The 19,393-nt window shown below is 39.7% G+C and overlaps 1 protein-coding gene across 1 annotated transcript in view; it reads right to left on the bottom strand.

The window, feature by feature from the left end:
* Window positions 1–4,942: 4,942 nt before the first annotated feature.
* Window positions 4,943–19,393, bottom strand: part of CCND1 (cyclin D1) — a 29,014-nt gene continuing 14,563 nt past the window's right edge. The window contains exon 5 of the mRNA XM_089521382.1: window positions 4,943–9,888. Within this exon, the coding sequence (XP_089377508.1) occupies window positions 9,733–9,888 (156 nt within the window). The 3' untranslated portion in view covers window positions 4,943–9,732. The remainder of the gene's footprint in view (window positions 9,889–19,393) is intronic.

The raw sequence follows: 19,393 nt of genomic DNA, 5'->3' as shown, positions 1-19,393 counted from the left end.
GAGGTTTGAACACTTTAGAAGGTTCCCAATATTGCTTTTTAAATTTCCCCAGAGCAGTCCACTCTCCTTGTTCCCCCTCCCTAGTTCTGTTCTTTTCTCTATGGGATCTTGCTCTGACGCCTTCTTCCCTCTGTGTCCTCTTACCCGGTCCCTTTGTTTCTTTTGGGCTTCTTTTCCTGCTTTCTACTATATCCCCCTTCAATAGCTCTTTGTCTCCTCTTCGTTTTATTGCCTGGTTCCCTTTAACTCTCACAGGATTTTTTACCTTCTGCTCTCTATCTTTCCTTTAGATTTTCCGACCCGATCCACTCCTCCCCTGATCTCTCCGTTCACCGTCTCCCCTATATTTCATGCACCTTAAGCAACCGTTTCTCTCTTTCCTCCCCACTTTCTTTTCTACCTCCTCTCTCCCCCCTTTGTCCTTATTCACTTGCCCTCTTGAGACCTTGTTGCTCCTTTCACTCCGTCCCTCCTTCTATTTCGCCGTCTTTGGCCCCCGCTTCTTCCAGATCTTCCCCCTCCGGATTTTCAGGCTCTCCTCCTCGTTCTTTATTTTTCTCGCCTCCTTTCTTTCCAAACCTTCCGTTCTAAGCCTCCGTTCTATGTCCCCTTTCCACGGTCCGTGCGCCTTTGTCTGGGGCTCTTCGACTCTTTCCGTTCCTCAGCCTCCGACTCTCCTCCGCGTTTCTCCGCCCTGGGCACCTTGGCTCATTTGGTTCTGGTCTCTGTTTTCAATTTTTCCTCCGCTTTCCCAGCCTCGGACTCCTCGTCTCTTTCGAGTCTCACCCTCTTCCACTCTCTATTTTCCCTTCCTACTCTTCTCCTCCAGGCACCCTTTTCCCGGCTTCACTGCACTTCGTTCTCCGCTTCTCCTCCACTTTTGCGCCCCTGGACAGCTCGTCTCCTTTAGGCTTCTGCGTTTTCTTTTCCTGTCTCTCCTCCTTTTCTTTATTCCTCCTTCACTTTTAATGGGCTTTTAATATGGATTTTTAGACTTTTATGTTTATATAGTTATATAGTTATATCTTTTCCCTTCTCAAATCAGTCTTTCGAATTCTTTTTTGTTTTCTGTCTGATATTATTTTAGATCTTCTTTTTCCCCCTCAGTCCGTTCTTTTAATTGTTCTATAAGATTGGTTTATCTGTATGGTATCTTGATATTAATTTTCCAACTGTATATCCAAGAAATAAAGATGTAACAGTTTATAAATGTCTCTTAGGCAATTTTTGAAGTCAAAAGTAGATGTATCAGTTTAAAGGTTTTCACGATTATAGTGGATTACCGTTCATATATAGTTGGCTGTGTCTGTGAGCCTTATGGCGGTGACAGCGTGGATGCAGTTTGTCCTTTGGTCACCTCCACCTCTGATGGCAATTTAGTTGTCAAACTTGCCCCAGAGAGCGGGAATCAGACCCCTGTAGGACCCATCCGCGTTTCCCCTCCGCGGGGATGCAAAAGTTGGCTGTCTCCGATGTCTTTTTGGACAGCCAAAGCCACGCTGTGCGAGCAGCCTTTAGCAGAGCCGCTAAAAGTTTGCTCTTGGCGACGCCATCACCAACCGGAAGACTGCTTAAGGAATGTGTTTGTGATGTACACACTATTGGCCTCACATAATTCAGTCAGTTGCTCCCCCTGCTTCATTTCTTGATCCTAGGCCAAATTATCCTACTATCTTTGGTTTTATTATGTTTCCTGCTTTTGCAGTAATAATTATTTGCCTATGATTATTAATATGTCCTGTTTTGGTGTATGATCAATTGCTTCCTGAACTCCATCACAGAATCTTAATTACTTCTTCTTCTTCTTCTGTAGCTGCAGCATAAATTGGATTAAAACTATATAAATTGGTTTTCCTTCATATCTTATTAGTATTATTCAGTCGGAATTTGCGTTATATCCCATGTCTGCTTTTGCCACATCTCTATTAGTACCCCTCATTTCTTCTTAAATTTTCATTTCCTAAATAAAACACTGTATAATTATTTGACTCAAAATATCCCATCGCTGTCCACTGTAGCTCATTCACCTCATGTATTGCAATATTTATACATTCAATTACTTGTTTTACAATGTCTAGCTTCTCATGATTCATGCTTCTCATGTTCTATGTCCTTATAATAAGTTGTGCAATTCCTTTCACCTCTGAGCAAATAAACATTTAAACATCTTTTTGGCTTGAGTCCAGCTACAGTGCTAGTTGTACTTGTTTTCTGCTCTTCCTGGGTAGCTTGTTGAGTGCCTTCCAAATTGGGAATGTCATCCTCTGGCACTATTTCTTATTTTATTTTGGGTTGTCTCATCATAGGCATTTCATGGCAAAAGACATTCAAATAGTGTTCACCTGTGCCTCCTTCTGTATAGTATTAACAAGTGTTAGCTATGGTGTCACTGATGTTGCCTCTGAGAGATCCTCTGCCGGTGTCACTCCCAATACTGCTTCTGCCTAGTAGCTGTTTAGTACGTTTAGTCTAGCTCCTCAGGAAAACCTTATCTCACATGCGAGACCATACTAGCAGCACTGCTACTGTCAGCACATCTTCTTGCCTCACAGGAGCATGCAACTGAACGATAGTGCCATGGTGAGAACATGTGCAGGTTGTTATAGCTACAGGCAGCTTCAGAGCCTGAGCTACAGTAGATTCTACAGGAGTTTGCCTTCTCCTCTCCCAATTTCCCAACTGCCTCCAGTTTCAGGGCTTTGTGAGAGGGAGTAGAGGGAATATAGAAAATGCCCAAATGGGTAGTAGTAACAGATGATAATATGGGAATTTTAGCAGGAGCTGCATGGCCCCTCTTTTTCTCTTAAACTCTCAGGAACAGGAGAAACAATTGACTCAAAGACAGCAAGGAAAGGAAATGAGAGGTATTTCCTTTTTATTTAAATGGATAGAAGGAGGCAGAAGACAACTTGGGAATCCAGTTGCACAGGTTGTCTTTCTGAGGGGTGTCACTAGCAGGGTGCAAGAGGTGAGCACCACACCAAGTGATACCACTTGGAGGGGTGTCCCCTGCAACCCAGGACATCTGCCCCCATTTTGGTGTGTAGTGGCAGTGGTGACAAGTATTGAGGTGCCTCTCTTGGACTCTGCCACCTTTGTCCTGGTGGCTCCAGCCTGCTGCTCTTACACAAGAGTAGGAAGGGAATAGGAGGAGGGCCCACCACACTCATCTTCTTCATCCTGGCTGAGCCAGGGCCAAGGGTGGCACCTGGTGAGTAGCAGCCACAGCAAGCCAAGAGTGTGGGGAAGGGGATTATTTTGCAAGGGAGGAGTTCTCGCTTGAAAGGGTGGTGGGACAGAGAGAAGGACCTCTCCTGATGATCTCAATACTCTGGGGGGCTCGTACAGGGAGATACGGTCCTTCAAATAGCCTGGACCCAAGCCGCATAGGGCTTTATAGGTCAAAACCAGCACTTTGAATTGTGCCTGGAAACGGGCTGGCAGCAATTGCAGCTGTTGCAACAAGGGAGTAGTATGCTCTCTGTAGCCAGCTCCAGTTAACAGCCTGGCTGCAGCTCTTTGGACCAGCTGAAGTTTCTGAGCACTTTTCAAAGGCAGCCCCACTTAGAAAGCATTACAGTAATCCAAATGAGATGTCACAGTTGTAAGGGAGCGAAGCATGGTTCAGGAGCAAAGGGAAGGAGGCTGTGAGAAGGAAGGGACAGCAGGAAATGCAGTAGGTAAGTACAACTGGAAGAAGGAAGGTATGGCAAAGGTGAATGATGAGGCAAGGAAAGGAGAGAAGTATCACTGGAGAGTAAGTAAGGGAGGTGTTCTGAAGTGAGACAAGAGAGATGAACTGAGAAGAGAATTCAAAGACATATCCATGTCAGATGGATAAATCAGTATGCAAAGGGATCTTACAGCATCTTTGAGACTATCGGAAAGATCATCTACCATCTGTAGGGAGGAAATGGCAAATCTAGTCATCTGATAAGAATACAACAGCATTAGATTATCCTTCTCCACTACAACAGGATTCCACACGGCTTCTTTACATAAAGCCTGTTTTGGTAATACAGTCGGCCCTTCTTATACACGGATTTCTTATTCAGATTGAAGCATACACGGTTTGAAAATGTTCAAAAAAAGTATAAATTTCAAATATCAAACCTTGATTTTCCATTTTTATAAGGGACACCATTTTGCTATGTCATTATATTTAATGGGACTTGAGCATACACAGAATTTGTTATAGACGGGGGATCTTGGAACCAAACCCCAGCATATAACAAGGGTCCACTGTACTCCACACATCTCTGTAAGGTAGATTTGCTGACAGGTAGTGATGGTCCAAATTCACTTGACATTCATTTATGTGATGGGGCAGGCCATTTTAGAGTTAACAGTTTTAGTACACCTATACTATTAATTGCTAATTTGCATGTTGTATCTAGGACTTTAGACAAAGCATGTATTTATGGTAACTTCTAGTTTGTTAGGATTTCTTCCCCACAACCTCTCTCTTCCTGTATCTCTCTAACCTGTAGCCATTTGCTCATCTTTCTCTCTCGTTTCTTTCTCTGTTTTCTCTGTTAAGGGATTCTGGATGCAGGGTGACTTGAAGAGGGTTTGAAGAGTTCTGACTCACTGAATGCTCTGGCTGTTGTTCCATGGCCAAAGATGGGAACGAGCAGATATCCACTGAAGCTGAATCAAGTCAGGAGGTTCCAAGAGCCTTAAGATGGGAAGATGCCACATTTGCCACATAAAGATCTGCCACAACGGGCACAGGTAAACTATGTGGTCCTCGCCCAGGCAGAGGATATAATATGCATAACTGTCTGAAAGTGTTATCTTCACCTCATAGACTAGACATTCCTTGATACATCCTTGAAGGTCTTTGAGGCCATAAGTCCCTGCAGAGCAAAAAGATGAACTGATGAACTGAGAAATGTCAAAACATATCCTTTCTTGGAAGAGAAGGGACATTGTTGATCTCCAAATAACCAGAGATGCGGGGCAATAAAATGAAGTGAATTAAGTGATCAGGAAAGACTCAAGGTGCTTCCAGGCAAGGCTTTTATTGCATACCCTTTACCACTTCATATATGAAAACCAGGACACATGCAGCCAAGCAACTTGAGTGTGATCAAGCTGACAAAAGTTATTAGTAAAAATAATACACAAGAGGCTACAGCAATTTGCTTTTGCCTACACCTACTTGGAAGGGCAAGATTCTACTCTCTTTTCTAGTCTCCAACAGTTGAGTATCAACTACGTTTGTACTTTGAAATTTGCAGTTTGCAGCAACTAAGTAAGCGTAGGACAAAGGAGGGAAGTGGGGGGGGGGGGAATGGAAACTGCAATATTTTAAAAGCAGCTGAAAAAGTGGGATGACAAGATAAATCGGGACTGTCCCTGTCAAACTGGGGAGTTGGGGGGGTATGCTATTGTGCAATACCACTCCATTCATGGATGTGATATGGGAGGGATTCCAGGTGTGATAAAACAGAAAGAAATATAATTATAAATATATGGTCAAAGTTAGTTTTAAGTGCCACTAACTTTAATAAATGTTAACATGGACTGAAGTTTAACTCAACTGAAATTAAAAGAATTTTGGAAAGTGTTTGTGGGCAAGAGTGCTTTCTGCATGACTCTTGGTGCATGGTTTCAAGATGACACCTATGAATGGAAGTTAAAATGTAATACAATGTAACACAATTGTCGTTTTACATCTCCATGTTTACAGAAACCTAACAGTTTGCATTAGAGCAAAGGAGTATGTCACAATCACAGATCAGGACCCAATTGTGTTTGGTTTATATAATGGACACTTAGGTTCAATTCCTGAATCAAACCTTTATTTTCACTGCATAGACATATCCAATACAATCTAGAAAGGATTTCTGGGGGATCCAATTGCTTCACCTCCTGGAACTTCCTTACTGTTGCACTGTCACCCATTTCCCAACAAACTTAAGGCATGGAGCAGCATCTACCTTTTGCTTTCTTTGGGCAGCTGGATATATTGGGCCCAGAAAGAAAAGCAAGTAACCAGGCAGTGGTAAATGGTGGTGGTGGTGGGGAGGAGGAGACAAGTTGCCTCAGAAAGTAGGCTTTATAAGGGGCATTGCAATAGATCTTGTAAGTTACTTTCCCAACAACTCCTCTCAGAAACAACTCCTTAGAATCCCAGTCCAAGGAAGTCATTTTCCTAAAGCTGTTATCTTGCTCAAGGGCACCCCATCAAACCTGGAACCAGCACTGGTCAACATAGTAACAAGATATATTGTTGCTCTCAAAACCAGGCATACAAAAAAACCCTGGAGATTGAGCCCTAATTTGGAGACCAGACTCCAAACTAGATTATTCCTATCCTTGAGTTCTCCTAAAAGGGGTAAACAACTCTGCACTGCAGATTGATGTATCTGTGGCTCATCAACCTCCTTTAATGTTTGACCAAAAATAACAGAACACAACAAGCCTTGGGTTTTACAAATTTATTTCTAGACTTTTAGGGGAGTTTTTTTTCTTTTGCTGGAAACTTATCTGTTACAGGTCTGTTCGTGACAATGTGCATTTCAGACCAGTGATGCCAATAAGTACAATATATATATAAAAAAAGTACAAATCTGAATTGCTTTGCTTTCTATAGATCGTTATAACAATGTGACAAATAAAGCATCTCTGTTGGCACGTGAACCTGCTTATCAGCATTTGGCCTTTTTTCGTACGTACAATACTTAAAATTTGCAGTACACGCTGCTGTTTCTCAGTGAAACACCTAATATAACCAACAACCACTAACTCAACAATCTTGTTTGGTTCAGAGACACAGAGATGCCACAAACAGAAGTGTCTATGAGGTAAGCAGTAAGAAATGTTCCTGAAATTTGGACAGAATGTATTCAGTCCTCCTGGGTCCTGCGACTGCTATAGTAGTATTACAAGGCTGTTGTCTTTTCCATTTGAATAAGCTTTAGGTAGGATCTTAACTGCATTTGCCCTCAAAATGAAGTTCTAATTCTGTTTTGGTTTAGCAGCATACAGGCAACTAGATTATTCTTCACCGTACAACTCTGTTAGCTGGCTTACTTATGAGAATTACAGGCTGTTGCTTTTTTAAATTAGCATTATGCTATAATTAACATCAACAAAAAAACCCTAATATATCATAACAGATTAAACACACAAAATACTTAAATTCCAGAAGATAACCTATCATACCGCATGATGATTCCCTGTTGATGGAAAACATCAAAGGGCATATAAGAGTTATATTATAATGCACCTTTCATATATCAAATGTGGCTAATAACACAGCTTAAAACTACTATGATAATAAACCCCAGATCAGAAAAAGAATCTGCTTTATAAAAACACAAAACAAAAGAACCTGACATTACTCAATCTTCTGAAATGTCTGCTGTTTTTTAAAAAATTAGCACAAACTAGTTGCAAATCGCGAGACCCATTCAGAATAACGTCCAATGCATTTCAGTTTGCAGTAGAACTATGAGGCATTGTGAACAAACATTAAAACCTGATCTAAACACGGTTAACTGAAGTATGAGGTATTGTGGAACAGGAACCTTTTTGGAATAGAGCAGTAATCACATTAAGTAAAATTGATCACATAAAAAAAATCTACCCAAAAAAAAAAAAAAAAAGATGTCAATAATATAATTTTCTATGAGAAAATTTAAAACCTATAACATGGCAGTATATGACATTGTATAAACAAAAAAAAAATGACCACAAAATAGCAGCAAAACACAATGACAAAGATACAGAAAAGCAATGTTAATTTTTTTCAACTCATGCTGGGAATTTATCCATAGCAGCTCAATAAAAAAAAAAATGGGAGCCTCCGCTCCTTTTTTTTTTCCATTTTAAAACTTTTTTTTTTTTTTTTTACAATCAACACCTTAGCGGCAGTTTCTCACATACATTTTGCCATCACATTCTCCTCAAGCATCAACTTCAACAGCTATGTCCAAGTCCCTTCAGCTACTTTCTACAATAATAAAAAGATACATAGCCAAGATGTGCAAATTTTCTATTTGTAGCTAAATTAAACAAAAAGAGGGAAATATACTGGATTAAGAACTTTTTTTCAAGTACACCAATTCTACACTTTTAACTATGGCGCTTTCTTATTCTTAATGTTATACTGGAAATGTATCTGGGCCAAATGTGGTACTATTTTGACAAGTTCTTGCTTCGTAAGTAAGAGGAGTTAAAACTGCAACATCAAGGGCAGAAAGATCTTTTTTGTTTTCTCAGAATCAAGGGGGGCGATTCATTTTACAAATTATACTGGCCTTCTGAAATCCTCTGCAATAAATATTCTTTTTAGCCTTAACTATAAATTATATATTTTAGTGTTTAAAAGCCTTCAGTTGTACAACATCTAGAGACAATTCTCAAAATGTGTGTCCTATAGGTAAACCTTTCAGGCCCCTAAATTTCTATTTAAAAATATGAATTGGCACCAAAAGATTTCTAAATATATTTTCTACTGAAAAGGTTAGGAAGATATTCTGGCAATTTTGTGAATGCAATTTCTCTGACTGGAACACAACCTTCAGAAAAAAACGAAACACGCCTTTCCTCAACACCATAGTTAAATGCACTTGCTTTGCAATTCCAAGTTTGCACACAAGCACTTTATATATATATTTATATATTTATATATATATATGATTTCCAAACCATTCCATTTGAAGAAAAAAAATTCCCACACACAAAAAAGGAAGTATTTCCTATACCTAATGAACTGAAAGTGCTTTGAAATGGAATGGTTTTAAAACAATTTTTTTTAAAAAAAGATAAGCTGTGGATTCAACCTGGACATAATTAGGCGGTGTATCTTTTGGGTAAAAACTAGCATGTTTTTGTATACACAGGTAACTAGAAAAATAGGAAGGTTACACAAATATATTATGTCACTATTGCAATTTCTCTTTACCATTGGAACTGTATGTTGGACCTTTTCTTTGCCACACTATGGTGGAACCCTAGAAGCCTTATGCACAGGCAATCCACAGGCACAGGAGATTAACATATAATAATGCTGTATACTAACATATACTAACGTAAAGGTTACATTAACCATTTATAAGGTGAAGAGGATAACAACCTAAAGGGGATAAAATAAACATTTACAGATGACTTATAAAGTGACTAAATGCATAAGCAAGCAAGATACAGAAAAGCCTAGAACTGCATTAAAGCTATACTTTTAAAAGGAAAAAAGCACACACACCCAAAACACATATAATCTACCTAAAAAACAAAACAAAAACAAAACCCTCTTCTACTTTAAAAATGGTTGGCTTTTTTAAAATGCAAGAATCAAATCTATTAACTCCCCTGGAGAGATTGTGTGTTTATGTATGTGTGTATGTATTCATCTGTGTTAATGCCTATTCTTACGACATACAGACAAAAACACTTTTACTATAACCCCCCCCCCCCAAAAAAAAAATTCTAGTTGATTACTGTTGTACAAAGTCTTCTATTTTTGTAGTGCGAACCCCTGGAAATCATGCAAATATTATTATTTTCTTTTTTAAGACAGTTGGGGGAAGGGGGTGTGGGTTGCCTTGTTAAAGTCACAAAGGGAAGGAAGGAATAGCGAAGAAAAGAATGAATGACATTTTCCCTTCTGGTACAATGAGTCATGGAGAAAAGGTTTCTTGGGGGAGAAGATCTTGATTCCAATTCCTTCTCAGATGCCCTTTCACTGTTTGCTGGTACTGGCAAGCAAATCTGAAGTCCTCCTTAAATATTCACATCTCTAACATCAGTGGGTGTGCAGGAAAGATCAGCTTCATCTTCAACAGTCTTTGTTTCTGAAGATATGTTGTGTTGTTGTGCTTGGCGTAGACTAGATTCAAGGAGGGATTCGATCTGTTCTTGGCAGGCTCGTAAACAATCCTGGGGAAATTTAAGAGAATGAGAAAACTTCTTTAGAGAATACAGTGCAAATTGTAAGCCACCCAGAAAGACCTCAGAAAATAATTACTTTAAACCAAGTCCTGTGATCCATGGTCACCACTGTGTTCTCAAACTCAAAAGCCAAATGCACATGACATATGAAGAGATCTAAATACTGTGCCACACTAGCAGACATTTACTGACATCACTGAACTTTCTCTTTACTCTTCTACAGACCTCAGTTCTCTAGAGCAAGTATTGAAAGCAGGCAAGAGACAGCAGGTGGATTCTGCCAGCAAAAAAAATCACAATGGAAACCTGACTAGAGATATTAATTACTAGGCGGAACAAGGCACACTGCTCGGCCTGACCCTGACCTCCTCATTTTCATGGAAAGCATTGACCAATGCCCACTTACATGCACGATTGGGGACCTTGTATCAAGCCTTCCCCAGCACTGAGATCATCACGTCGTTTTTTTACTGTAATTTGCTGTTTTGATTCCTGGTTTTATGTCGGAGTATTCAGATTTGGGAGTTTTTAAAAAAGAAACTGTGTGTGTGGAGCTGATGGTTTATATATGTATGAATTCAGGGATGGTCAACTTCCAGGTGTCAGCTTCTCTTAATCTGATTTGCCTAGTAAACAAATCCCTGATTACAAATGGGGGGGGGGGGGGAGTATGCTGGGAGCCTTGACTTAAAAGTGATTTTTTTTAAAAAAAAGTTTTTTTAAAAAATCGATTTCCCTGTTCTGTTGTCTTTCCCATGGTAAATTCAGTGGTAGAAGCCTGGGAACAGGATACTGTGTGTTAACTGTGTATGCACCTTCAATTCATTTGCTCACTTATGGTGTATTAATTTTTCATAGGGTTTTCTCAGACAAGGAATACTCAGAGGTGGTTTTGCCAGTCCCTTCCTCTGAAATATAGCTTACAGCACCTTGTATTTGTAAAGATCTTGTGCTTTTAGGGACTTTATGCCTTATAGGTACTGTTATAGTTGCCTCTAAAAGGTAAAGGTATTTCCCACTGACAAGGTTGTCAAGTCGTGTCCGCCCATAGGGGTGTGTGTGCTCATCTCTGTTACTAAGCCGAATAGCCAGAGTTGTCAGAGACTACTCTGTAATCATGTGGCCAGTATGATTGCACAGAATGCTGTTTACCTTCCCACCAAAGTGGTACCTATTTATCTACTTGCATTTGCATGCTTTCGAATTGCTAGGTTGGCAGAAGCTCGGACTAGTGATAAGAGCCAATCTTGCAATCAACAGAGTCAGCGTCTTAACCACTTGAGCCAACGGATCCCTTTTATGCCTTATAGATACTTGTCATGGTTGCCTCTAAAACACACACACACACACACACACACACACACACACACACACTGTGTAAAATAATTACAGGTTATTTATTTCTTCTAGATCTTTGCTTAGCTATCACAATACCAAAGACACAAGTGTCCACTCAAATGAAATAACACTGGTCTCTTTCTTTATCACTAATATTGGTGTAACACTTTGAAAAAAGCCAAGCTAATACACTTGTCTCTCCACATTTGCAGCTTTGACTTTTGTGGCTTTTATTCACTTATTTTATTAATATGTTCTCTCTAGGAATATCTAGGTCCTCCATCACAACTCCATGGTCAATTTTAACCAAAAGTTGCACTGAAGGACCTAGAGATTCCTAGGGAGAACTCACCACTGGACATCTGTAGCTCCTCCAGTGCAATTCTATGGTCAATGTCTGGCAGATGTTGACCACAAAGTTGCACTGGAGGACCTAGAGATTCCTAGAGATGTGTTAAAAAAAGTGTTTTGTTATTTGCAGTTTTTCCATATTTACAAATGTCCTGTGTCCCTAACCCCAGTGAATGTGGAGGGAAAAGTGTATATCTAAATAATCACATCCTACATCCAAGGAACAACACCATGCGTGCTTTGTCACCATCCACATCCACAATTAATTTGTTGGGTTTTTTTGTTTTGATTTATATACCACTATTCCAAAGATCATAGCGGTGAACAGCAAGTAAGTTAATTAGCAAGTAAGCTAAGACAAGACAAAGCAAGCTGCAACTCCACCACGAATGTTTCTTCCCCTTTTCCCCTGACAGAACCCTATTCACTACAATGGAAGGCACAGGTCCTCTGCAAACTTGTAATTGTCCTGCTTTTGAGTGAATCAAGAAATCTGTTAATGTGTATTCCTTCTGTGCAAGTCAGAGTACCTCAAAGCATGTGTGAAAACAGGAAGAGGATTGCTGGACCAGACCAAAGGCCTCTCTAGTTCAGTATTCAGTTTGCATAGTGGCCAATGAGCTGCCTATTAGAAGGCCCACCAAAGGATGATTCTCCATCGTGTCCTCCCAGCTGATATAGGGGCTGTAGAAACGGGTGGCGAAATGCTGCCCTTCTTTGCTGTGTATCGTTCCAGGAGCAGCCAAACCGCGTGGGAATGATACACAGCCAGGAAGAAGCTGCCTAGAGCAACTTCTTCCTTGTAGCATCATAAGGGTTGAGATGCAGCCCTATGATGCCGCTTCCTGTGTGCGACGTGCGGACACTGTGCATTGTGTGCGTCATCATGGTGGCCCCCATGTGGCCAGGACAACAATGGCACATTCTAGGGTTTCAGAGCGTGCGGTTGCTGCAAGCTCTGAAAACCTAGGATCATTGCTGCCACACCACTTTCTGCCTGTGTGTATCAGGCCATAGAGAACATACTGCACTCCATGACACACACATTGAGATGACTTCCATGACAAAGGCAAATCCACACTAACTCCTAATATTAGCCTAGCTTAGGAGGAAGGTGGGAACCCTTTCTTGCTACTGCTCAACAGTCAAAAGTCAAAAATTCCTGCAGATAGAATCATAGAGTTGGAAGAGACTACAAGGGCCATGCAGTCCAACTCCCTGCCATGCAGGAAGACACAACCATGCACCCCAAACAGATGGCCACCCATCCTTTGTTTAAAAAACCTCCAAAGAAGGAGACTCCATCCAGGGATCTGCCAGTAAATCCTAATTTACCTTCTGCCAACAGTGATTTTATATAATAATAGCGAAAAAGCAAGTACAGTTGGCCCTGCATTTTCACGTGGGATCCGTTCTGGACCCCTCCCCGTGAAAACAGAGACTTGCGCATATTCAAGTCTCATAGGCTTCAATGCCCCCCCCCCCCCGGCGTGGCCCGAGTGCACACACCACTGGAAATAGCAGAGGTCGCCCCTCTGCAGATATTCGAGGGTGGGGATCCCAGATCTGTGAGTTAGGAGGGGCAACTGTATTCTTATTAAATACCAAATTCTTATTCTACAATCCAGAACAATCAATGACTTCTAGCTAATAGAACATCTAGACAGGACAGAAACCAGGCAATTCAAAGCTGACAAACAAAGCTAGTCTGGAGAATATTGGTGCCTGTAATACAACTATTAGTTTTATTCTGACATACATTAGACTTTCCCAACACTGCTACTGAGTCCATCACAGTACGTATTACACTGCAGTAACTTAATGAAAACCTAGCCAGTCTGCTCAAAAATCCCATCTGATTTCATAGGATACACCAGAATCTTTGAGAATCTTTTAAGTTTAAACCAGTGATTCACAAACTTTGGTCCTCCAAGTGTTTTGGATTTCCAGCTCCCAGCTGGCTTGGCCAACAGCCAGGAATTCTGGGAGCTGAAGTAAAAAACATTTAGAGCACCAAAGTTTGGGAACCACTAGTAAGCGTGGGGGAAAGAGTCTGGAATCTTGGAGAGTAACACATCTATTGGGGCATGAACCTTTGGTACCACAATTTTTCTTTTTCACAAAAATTCTTTTTCTGTGGCAGACTACCATGGCTACTCTTCTGGAATTTGCTCTGATAGTAACAGACACACCAACTAGAAATTAAAAATGGAAAGAGACCTGGGAGATCATCAACACACGTATTCCTTTATATTAGTACAACACCTTCAGTGCCAAGTGTGCAGGGCTGGTTCAGAAAGGCAAAACAAACACTCCCATATTAGTTTGGTGAAATTCCTCTGGCTTACTGTTTACCTCCTGTCTTTCTAACAAACATTGTAAAAGCTTTGCTCAACATGTTTAACTCTGTGCATTAAGGAACTTTGAAGTTTCCTTTTGGGATTGCCTTTTCTGATTTAACCTATGACATGTGCTAGCCCTTGCGGTGAACCCAGTCTTCCATGATAAATTGCCGTCAAAAGTGTTAGGATGTGCATGACTGAGAATGAATGTGGTTTTCCTGAGATGGTGACCTGCCTGCTGTTTTCTTTATTTTCCTGTTTCAATTCTGCCTTCATTCAGAGGCTTCTTGTGTGATCTACCAGCTTTTCAACTGATTCCACTGCCACAAGAACCTTCTCTACTACATGGCATTGGGAGTAAAATAAGATTAAAAACCCAAGCAAGCAATTCTCTGCAAGTCCCTTCTGAGGGAGAGGGAGGTTAATCCCACCTCTAAGCAGATCAGGCCATCAGTTACAGCTCACTGAAAACAAATAACCTTTGACCTTTACTGGTTTAAACTCTAGTGTAATATTTCCTCTTGACAGAGACACAGTATTTTAAATAGCAAAAAGAAACACTCTGCATCCTAAAGTCACTATGCTGTAGGCAGCCTACTACTCCTTGCCTTGCCCAATGAAAGGCACTAACATGGTCTCTGCATGGTACAAAATACCTTCTCTCAACCTACAATTGTTTTTAAATTCCCAGAAAGGATTCACATCAAAAAGAAATGTAAAAACTCTTGATATTTGTCTACTTGCTTGCAACTGTTCCAACCATAACTATACATAGGCTGAGTATTCTTTATCTCAAATACTTGGGACCAGAGATGTTTTGAAGTCTAGATTTTTTGGATTTTGGAATACTTGTATTTGCATATCGGTAAATAATGAGTTATCTTGGATATGGGACTCAGATCTAAACACAGAACTCATTTATGCTTCATACGTATATACCTTATACACATAGCCTGATGGTAATTATATATATATTTTCATGAAAGAAAAGTTTGTGTACACTGAACCATCAGAAAGCAAATGTGTCACTATCTCAGGCACCCATGAAAAAAGTTTTGGAGCATTTCGGATTTTGGAATTCTGGATAAGGGAGATTCAATTTGTAGTATATTCAGCAATTCCAAACTCAAAGAAAATAATACAGATTTTTCTTGTAGTTATGCCCTACCTATCCATGTATGAAACATTATCACCTCTGTTCAAATAATGAAACTCCATAGCCTGGAACATTTACTTTTTTAGGGTATTATGGCCCAGTACCAATTGCCATGCCATTCTGCATAGGGGATTCTGAGTTTAAGTCCAAGGGAAGAAATTTTTCCATGCTCTCCACATGTCAGATATAAGATTTAAGGCAATTATATACAGAGATAGTTTTAAAAAAGAGTATTTTCAACGGTAAAACCAGGATCATAACTCTAATAAAATAACAATTTCCAAGGTCTACCTTGTTAAGCTGCTCAACAGTTTACCTTAGAACTCATGTTGTGTTTCCAAAACAACCCAGTACTTATTCACAACCCCAGGGCTCTTCACCAGAAAGGAATGGATCCACTAATCAAGTAAGTGGAATGACAGTGTCTAAGTAAAGATGGGTCCATTGGTTTGGGGAAGCATGACAAATGTATGCTATGTTAAAATTTTAAATACTGCAAGTGAGTTGCTATTAGCAAAACCCACAAATGTTGAACACATTTGGTAGCCAGTCAATAATTTCAGCTGCTTCAACTGACTTCGTCTTCTGGCAGATGTTGAGAAGCCAGGGTTGGGATAAGTATCTTGCCTCCACTCTGGGCTCTGAACAATGTCTGACAAGGACAAATCTTCCCTGTGGCCCCTGATTTTCTGATCAGAAAGTGACACAGACTGTCACTTGAGCTGTATATAAATATTCAAAATTATGATCACTGAAAGGAAGTGTAGGGCTGTGGAATCCGCCTGTTACCTTCACAATCATTACCCATGAGCTTGAAGCTGAAAGGCGGACAAGAGTCTGCTTACTTCTTTTCTCCTTTCGTGCAGTTTATAACCCTAGAACAATCAGGTTTCTGTGTTCAGCAATCTATCTTTTTACAGATCTTCTATCCGAACATGACTGGTTGGCCCTTGCACTCTCTTCCAACTCTATGATTCTATGATATGATCATCGTTGTCATCATCCTGTGTCCCCCCCAAAAGTGGGACACAAAACAGCTTACAAATTAAAAGAATGATACAATTAAAACATACAGAAGTGAGTATTCGAACAAAATTAAACTAGTACAGTATTAAAACACACTACACATTAAAAGAATAAAATGCAATTTGAAAACATAAAAGCATTTAAAAACAGTACACCTGAAAGGTGGTGGTGTGGGGCCAGAATTTGTTAACTTATTTTTTTGACTACCTCTCCTTAGAATATGGCCAGAGTGGCTTGGTGGATTCGGGAGGGAGGGGATCCAAAAAAGTTATTTTCAAAATGTCTGATAGCAGGTCTGGCAACAGCTTTAATGACTTCTCCACTAAGCACTGTTAATTTCATAACCAGCAAACAAAACTCACTTGGTACCTCATTATCACCCAAGCCTGTGATGAAGAAGGATGCTATAATAACATTCCCTACTCCCTGGGAGTAGCCATGACATGCTAAAGAACTTGGAGAATGGTTGTGGTAGCAGCATTCATTGCCTGGTGCAATGTGATCTCTTTTCTCCTCTAAGGTCTCTTGTGTTGCATGGCAAATTCAAAGAAATGTGGTCCCTTCAGAAAAGAAAGGGGCAATCACTGACAAAATTATATTTATGTTTGGCAACAGCAACCTACTGGCTGTATTTGTTCCTGAGAAACTGTATGTATGCAATAGATTGTCTCAAGTCAAATTCTACTAATACTAAAGGCATGCAGTTACTTAGTCTTACCATCTATCAATGCTTACATTAAATGAAGATTGAGGCTTTTAACTTAAACAACTCTTCAAGAAAGAATACTGATTTATTTTTGTCAGCAAGCTTCATGTATATCTCAATGTAGGCAATACCATTTGGATTTTTAAACAATAAAAATGTTTCCATCAGTGGATAAGGTGTTGGATCTTAATTTAGCTTTAAGCGCTTGTTCTGTTCATAGACGAAAAAGCTGGCATTTCCCCCCAATTCCCTCCACCATTTGCAGTTCTGTCCCTGTTCCAGAACATCCACCCTGTAGTAGATTTTCAAAGAGTCTGAGGGGTTATAGGATAATTCAGTAGAAGGTGCATTACCCTGCTTCTGTTGATAATGAGTCAATCATAAAATCACAGGTTGGAAGGGACCACAAGAACTAGCTAGTCTAACACAATGAAGTCTGGATCCAACCCATTATCTTTGTGAAGTAATCTTGGCATATCACTTTAATGTGGCACTTTTAGGTCTGTATATTTTGAATTATAGTAATAATTAAGGTGTTTGAATGAGGTCTTTAAACAGAGGCTAGATGGCCATCTGTTGGGGATGCTTTGATTTAGATTTCCTGCATGGCAGGCTGTTGGACTGGATGGCTCCTTGCGGTCTCTTCCAACTCTATGATTCTATTTTGCATTTTTGTTTCATCAAATGTAGTTACATATTAAAATTGACTGATTTAGAATGATACAGGCAACTGTTGTTAAAATGTAGATGATCTAAGTATATTGAGCTCTGTAGAGAGTGAAAATGACTCTCAACTTCTGCTCACTAACGGAACCACTGTCATCCAGCTGTTGGATATAACATTTGTTTGAGGAAACATCTGATACATAAATGTACAACATATCTATCTATCTATCTATCTGCCTGCCTGCCTGCCTACCTAGTTAGGTATGTAGCTAGATAGGTGGGCAGACATCTAGACAGGAAGACAGACAGACAGACAGACAGACAGACACACACACAGAGTGCATATATACATATCCATGTAAGTTCAAACTATGTAGTAGGTACCTGGATTTCATATATTGTTTATCCTGGACTCATATGTACATGGACTTTATGTAAATGTCACATCTAGCATATGGACCTATAATAATACAAAGGAAGACACCACACTCAGATGACCAATGCATGGCCATGATCTTGCTTCTTCATGCACAAAACTTCTACCCATTTAAAATTTGTCCAAACTACCACTAACATTTGAGAACAAATTCTTGCCTTAGTTTTACTAATATGAGCAAAAAAATTCTAGTGTAGCAAAAACAGTGATTGGGTTGATATTCAGATAATTTGAGCATAGATAATGAAGGAAATTAAGAAAGAGAGAGAAGGTTTAGGAATCCTTTGATGTACCATTTCCTGTCATGTGTGGTTTATGACAAGAAGATCCTTGTATGAGGCTTGAGAAATAAATTTCAATATATTAACAGATAACATGGAAACCCAATCAATCATATGTAGAATTTTATGGTCTTGAAATAAATGCCAGGCCAAATTCAACCTGTTTGGAAGAGGGGGTCAAGAACACAACTGATGGGAAACAGTTCAAGAGTTCTTCTAATTGTGCTTATCTTGCTTCTAATTATCACTGATCAAAAGTAAAATGGGAAAATTGGACTCCTCCAACATAAACATGAACACTAAGGGAATTTCAATCAGGTGATATTCATTTTAGCTTTTACTATCTCATGGCTAAAGGTAAAAGTTTAATCACAAAACCTCCAAATCTTCTTGGTCACCTATTCAAACCAAGACCTGTTAAGCGTATTTTAAAATGTTCAGATGAATGATCCTGTGGTTTTTAAACAGTAAGGTTCTTGGTCTGGCTTCTAGGATCACATTCTATTTAATAGCACTAAAATCCAAACATTTGCAGAAGGCTCAACACAAACGCTATACTTAAGGTATCCAATGTTCTTAATAATTCAAAATACAGCTCAATAAAAATAACACGAAAGCCCCCCCAAAACAAGTAACAAAGCAATAATACTTAATATTAATACAAATAATTATCTGTTTGATTTACTTTTAGGTCTTACAGTGTTTAGTGGTACTCTTTTGTTCAGTTTTGGAGACTCCCCTCCCACTTTTACTATAACTTCCATGAGGTGAATGTTTATGTTCACATCCACACAGCTATACACCAAGCACCAGGCACTCTCTAAGATGCTTCACAAGCTTTGCCTGAAATTTGGAGGAAGGTTCAAAAATTTGGCTTTTAATACAGCTCCAGGAAAAGTCTTAGTGATAAAAACACTTGGTTTGATGCCCAAGATCCCAGGTTCAATTGCTGAAATCTCCAATGCCTGGCACTCTGATGTAGGCAATGGCGATCTAGACAGATCAAAAGATTGACCTAGCACTGTATATGATGGCTCCTGAGATTCCAGCCCTACAAAAGCTACTGCAGGAGTAAAAATTATTTTAAATGTATTTTTTTTAAAAAATTGGCAGGAAACAAAGAGAGGCAGTACTGTCTTCAGCTCTTTTTCAAAAAGGAAAAGGAATTTTTTTTCATGGAAGTACTACCTT

Source organism: Sceloporus occidentalis, unplaced genomic scaffold (genome assembly GCF_023333645.1).
Source record: "Sceloporus occidentalis isolate IW3139 unplaced genomic scaffold, rSceOcc1.0.p SCAF_4, whole genome shotgun sequence".
NCBI classification, from domain to species: domain Eukaryota; kingdom Metazoa; phylum Chordata; class Lepidosauria; order Squamata; family Phrynosomatidae; genus Sceloporus; species Sceloporus occidentalis.
This window is presented reverse-complemented; position numbering and strand designations above follow the sequence as displayed.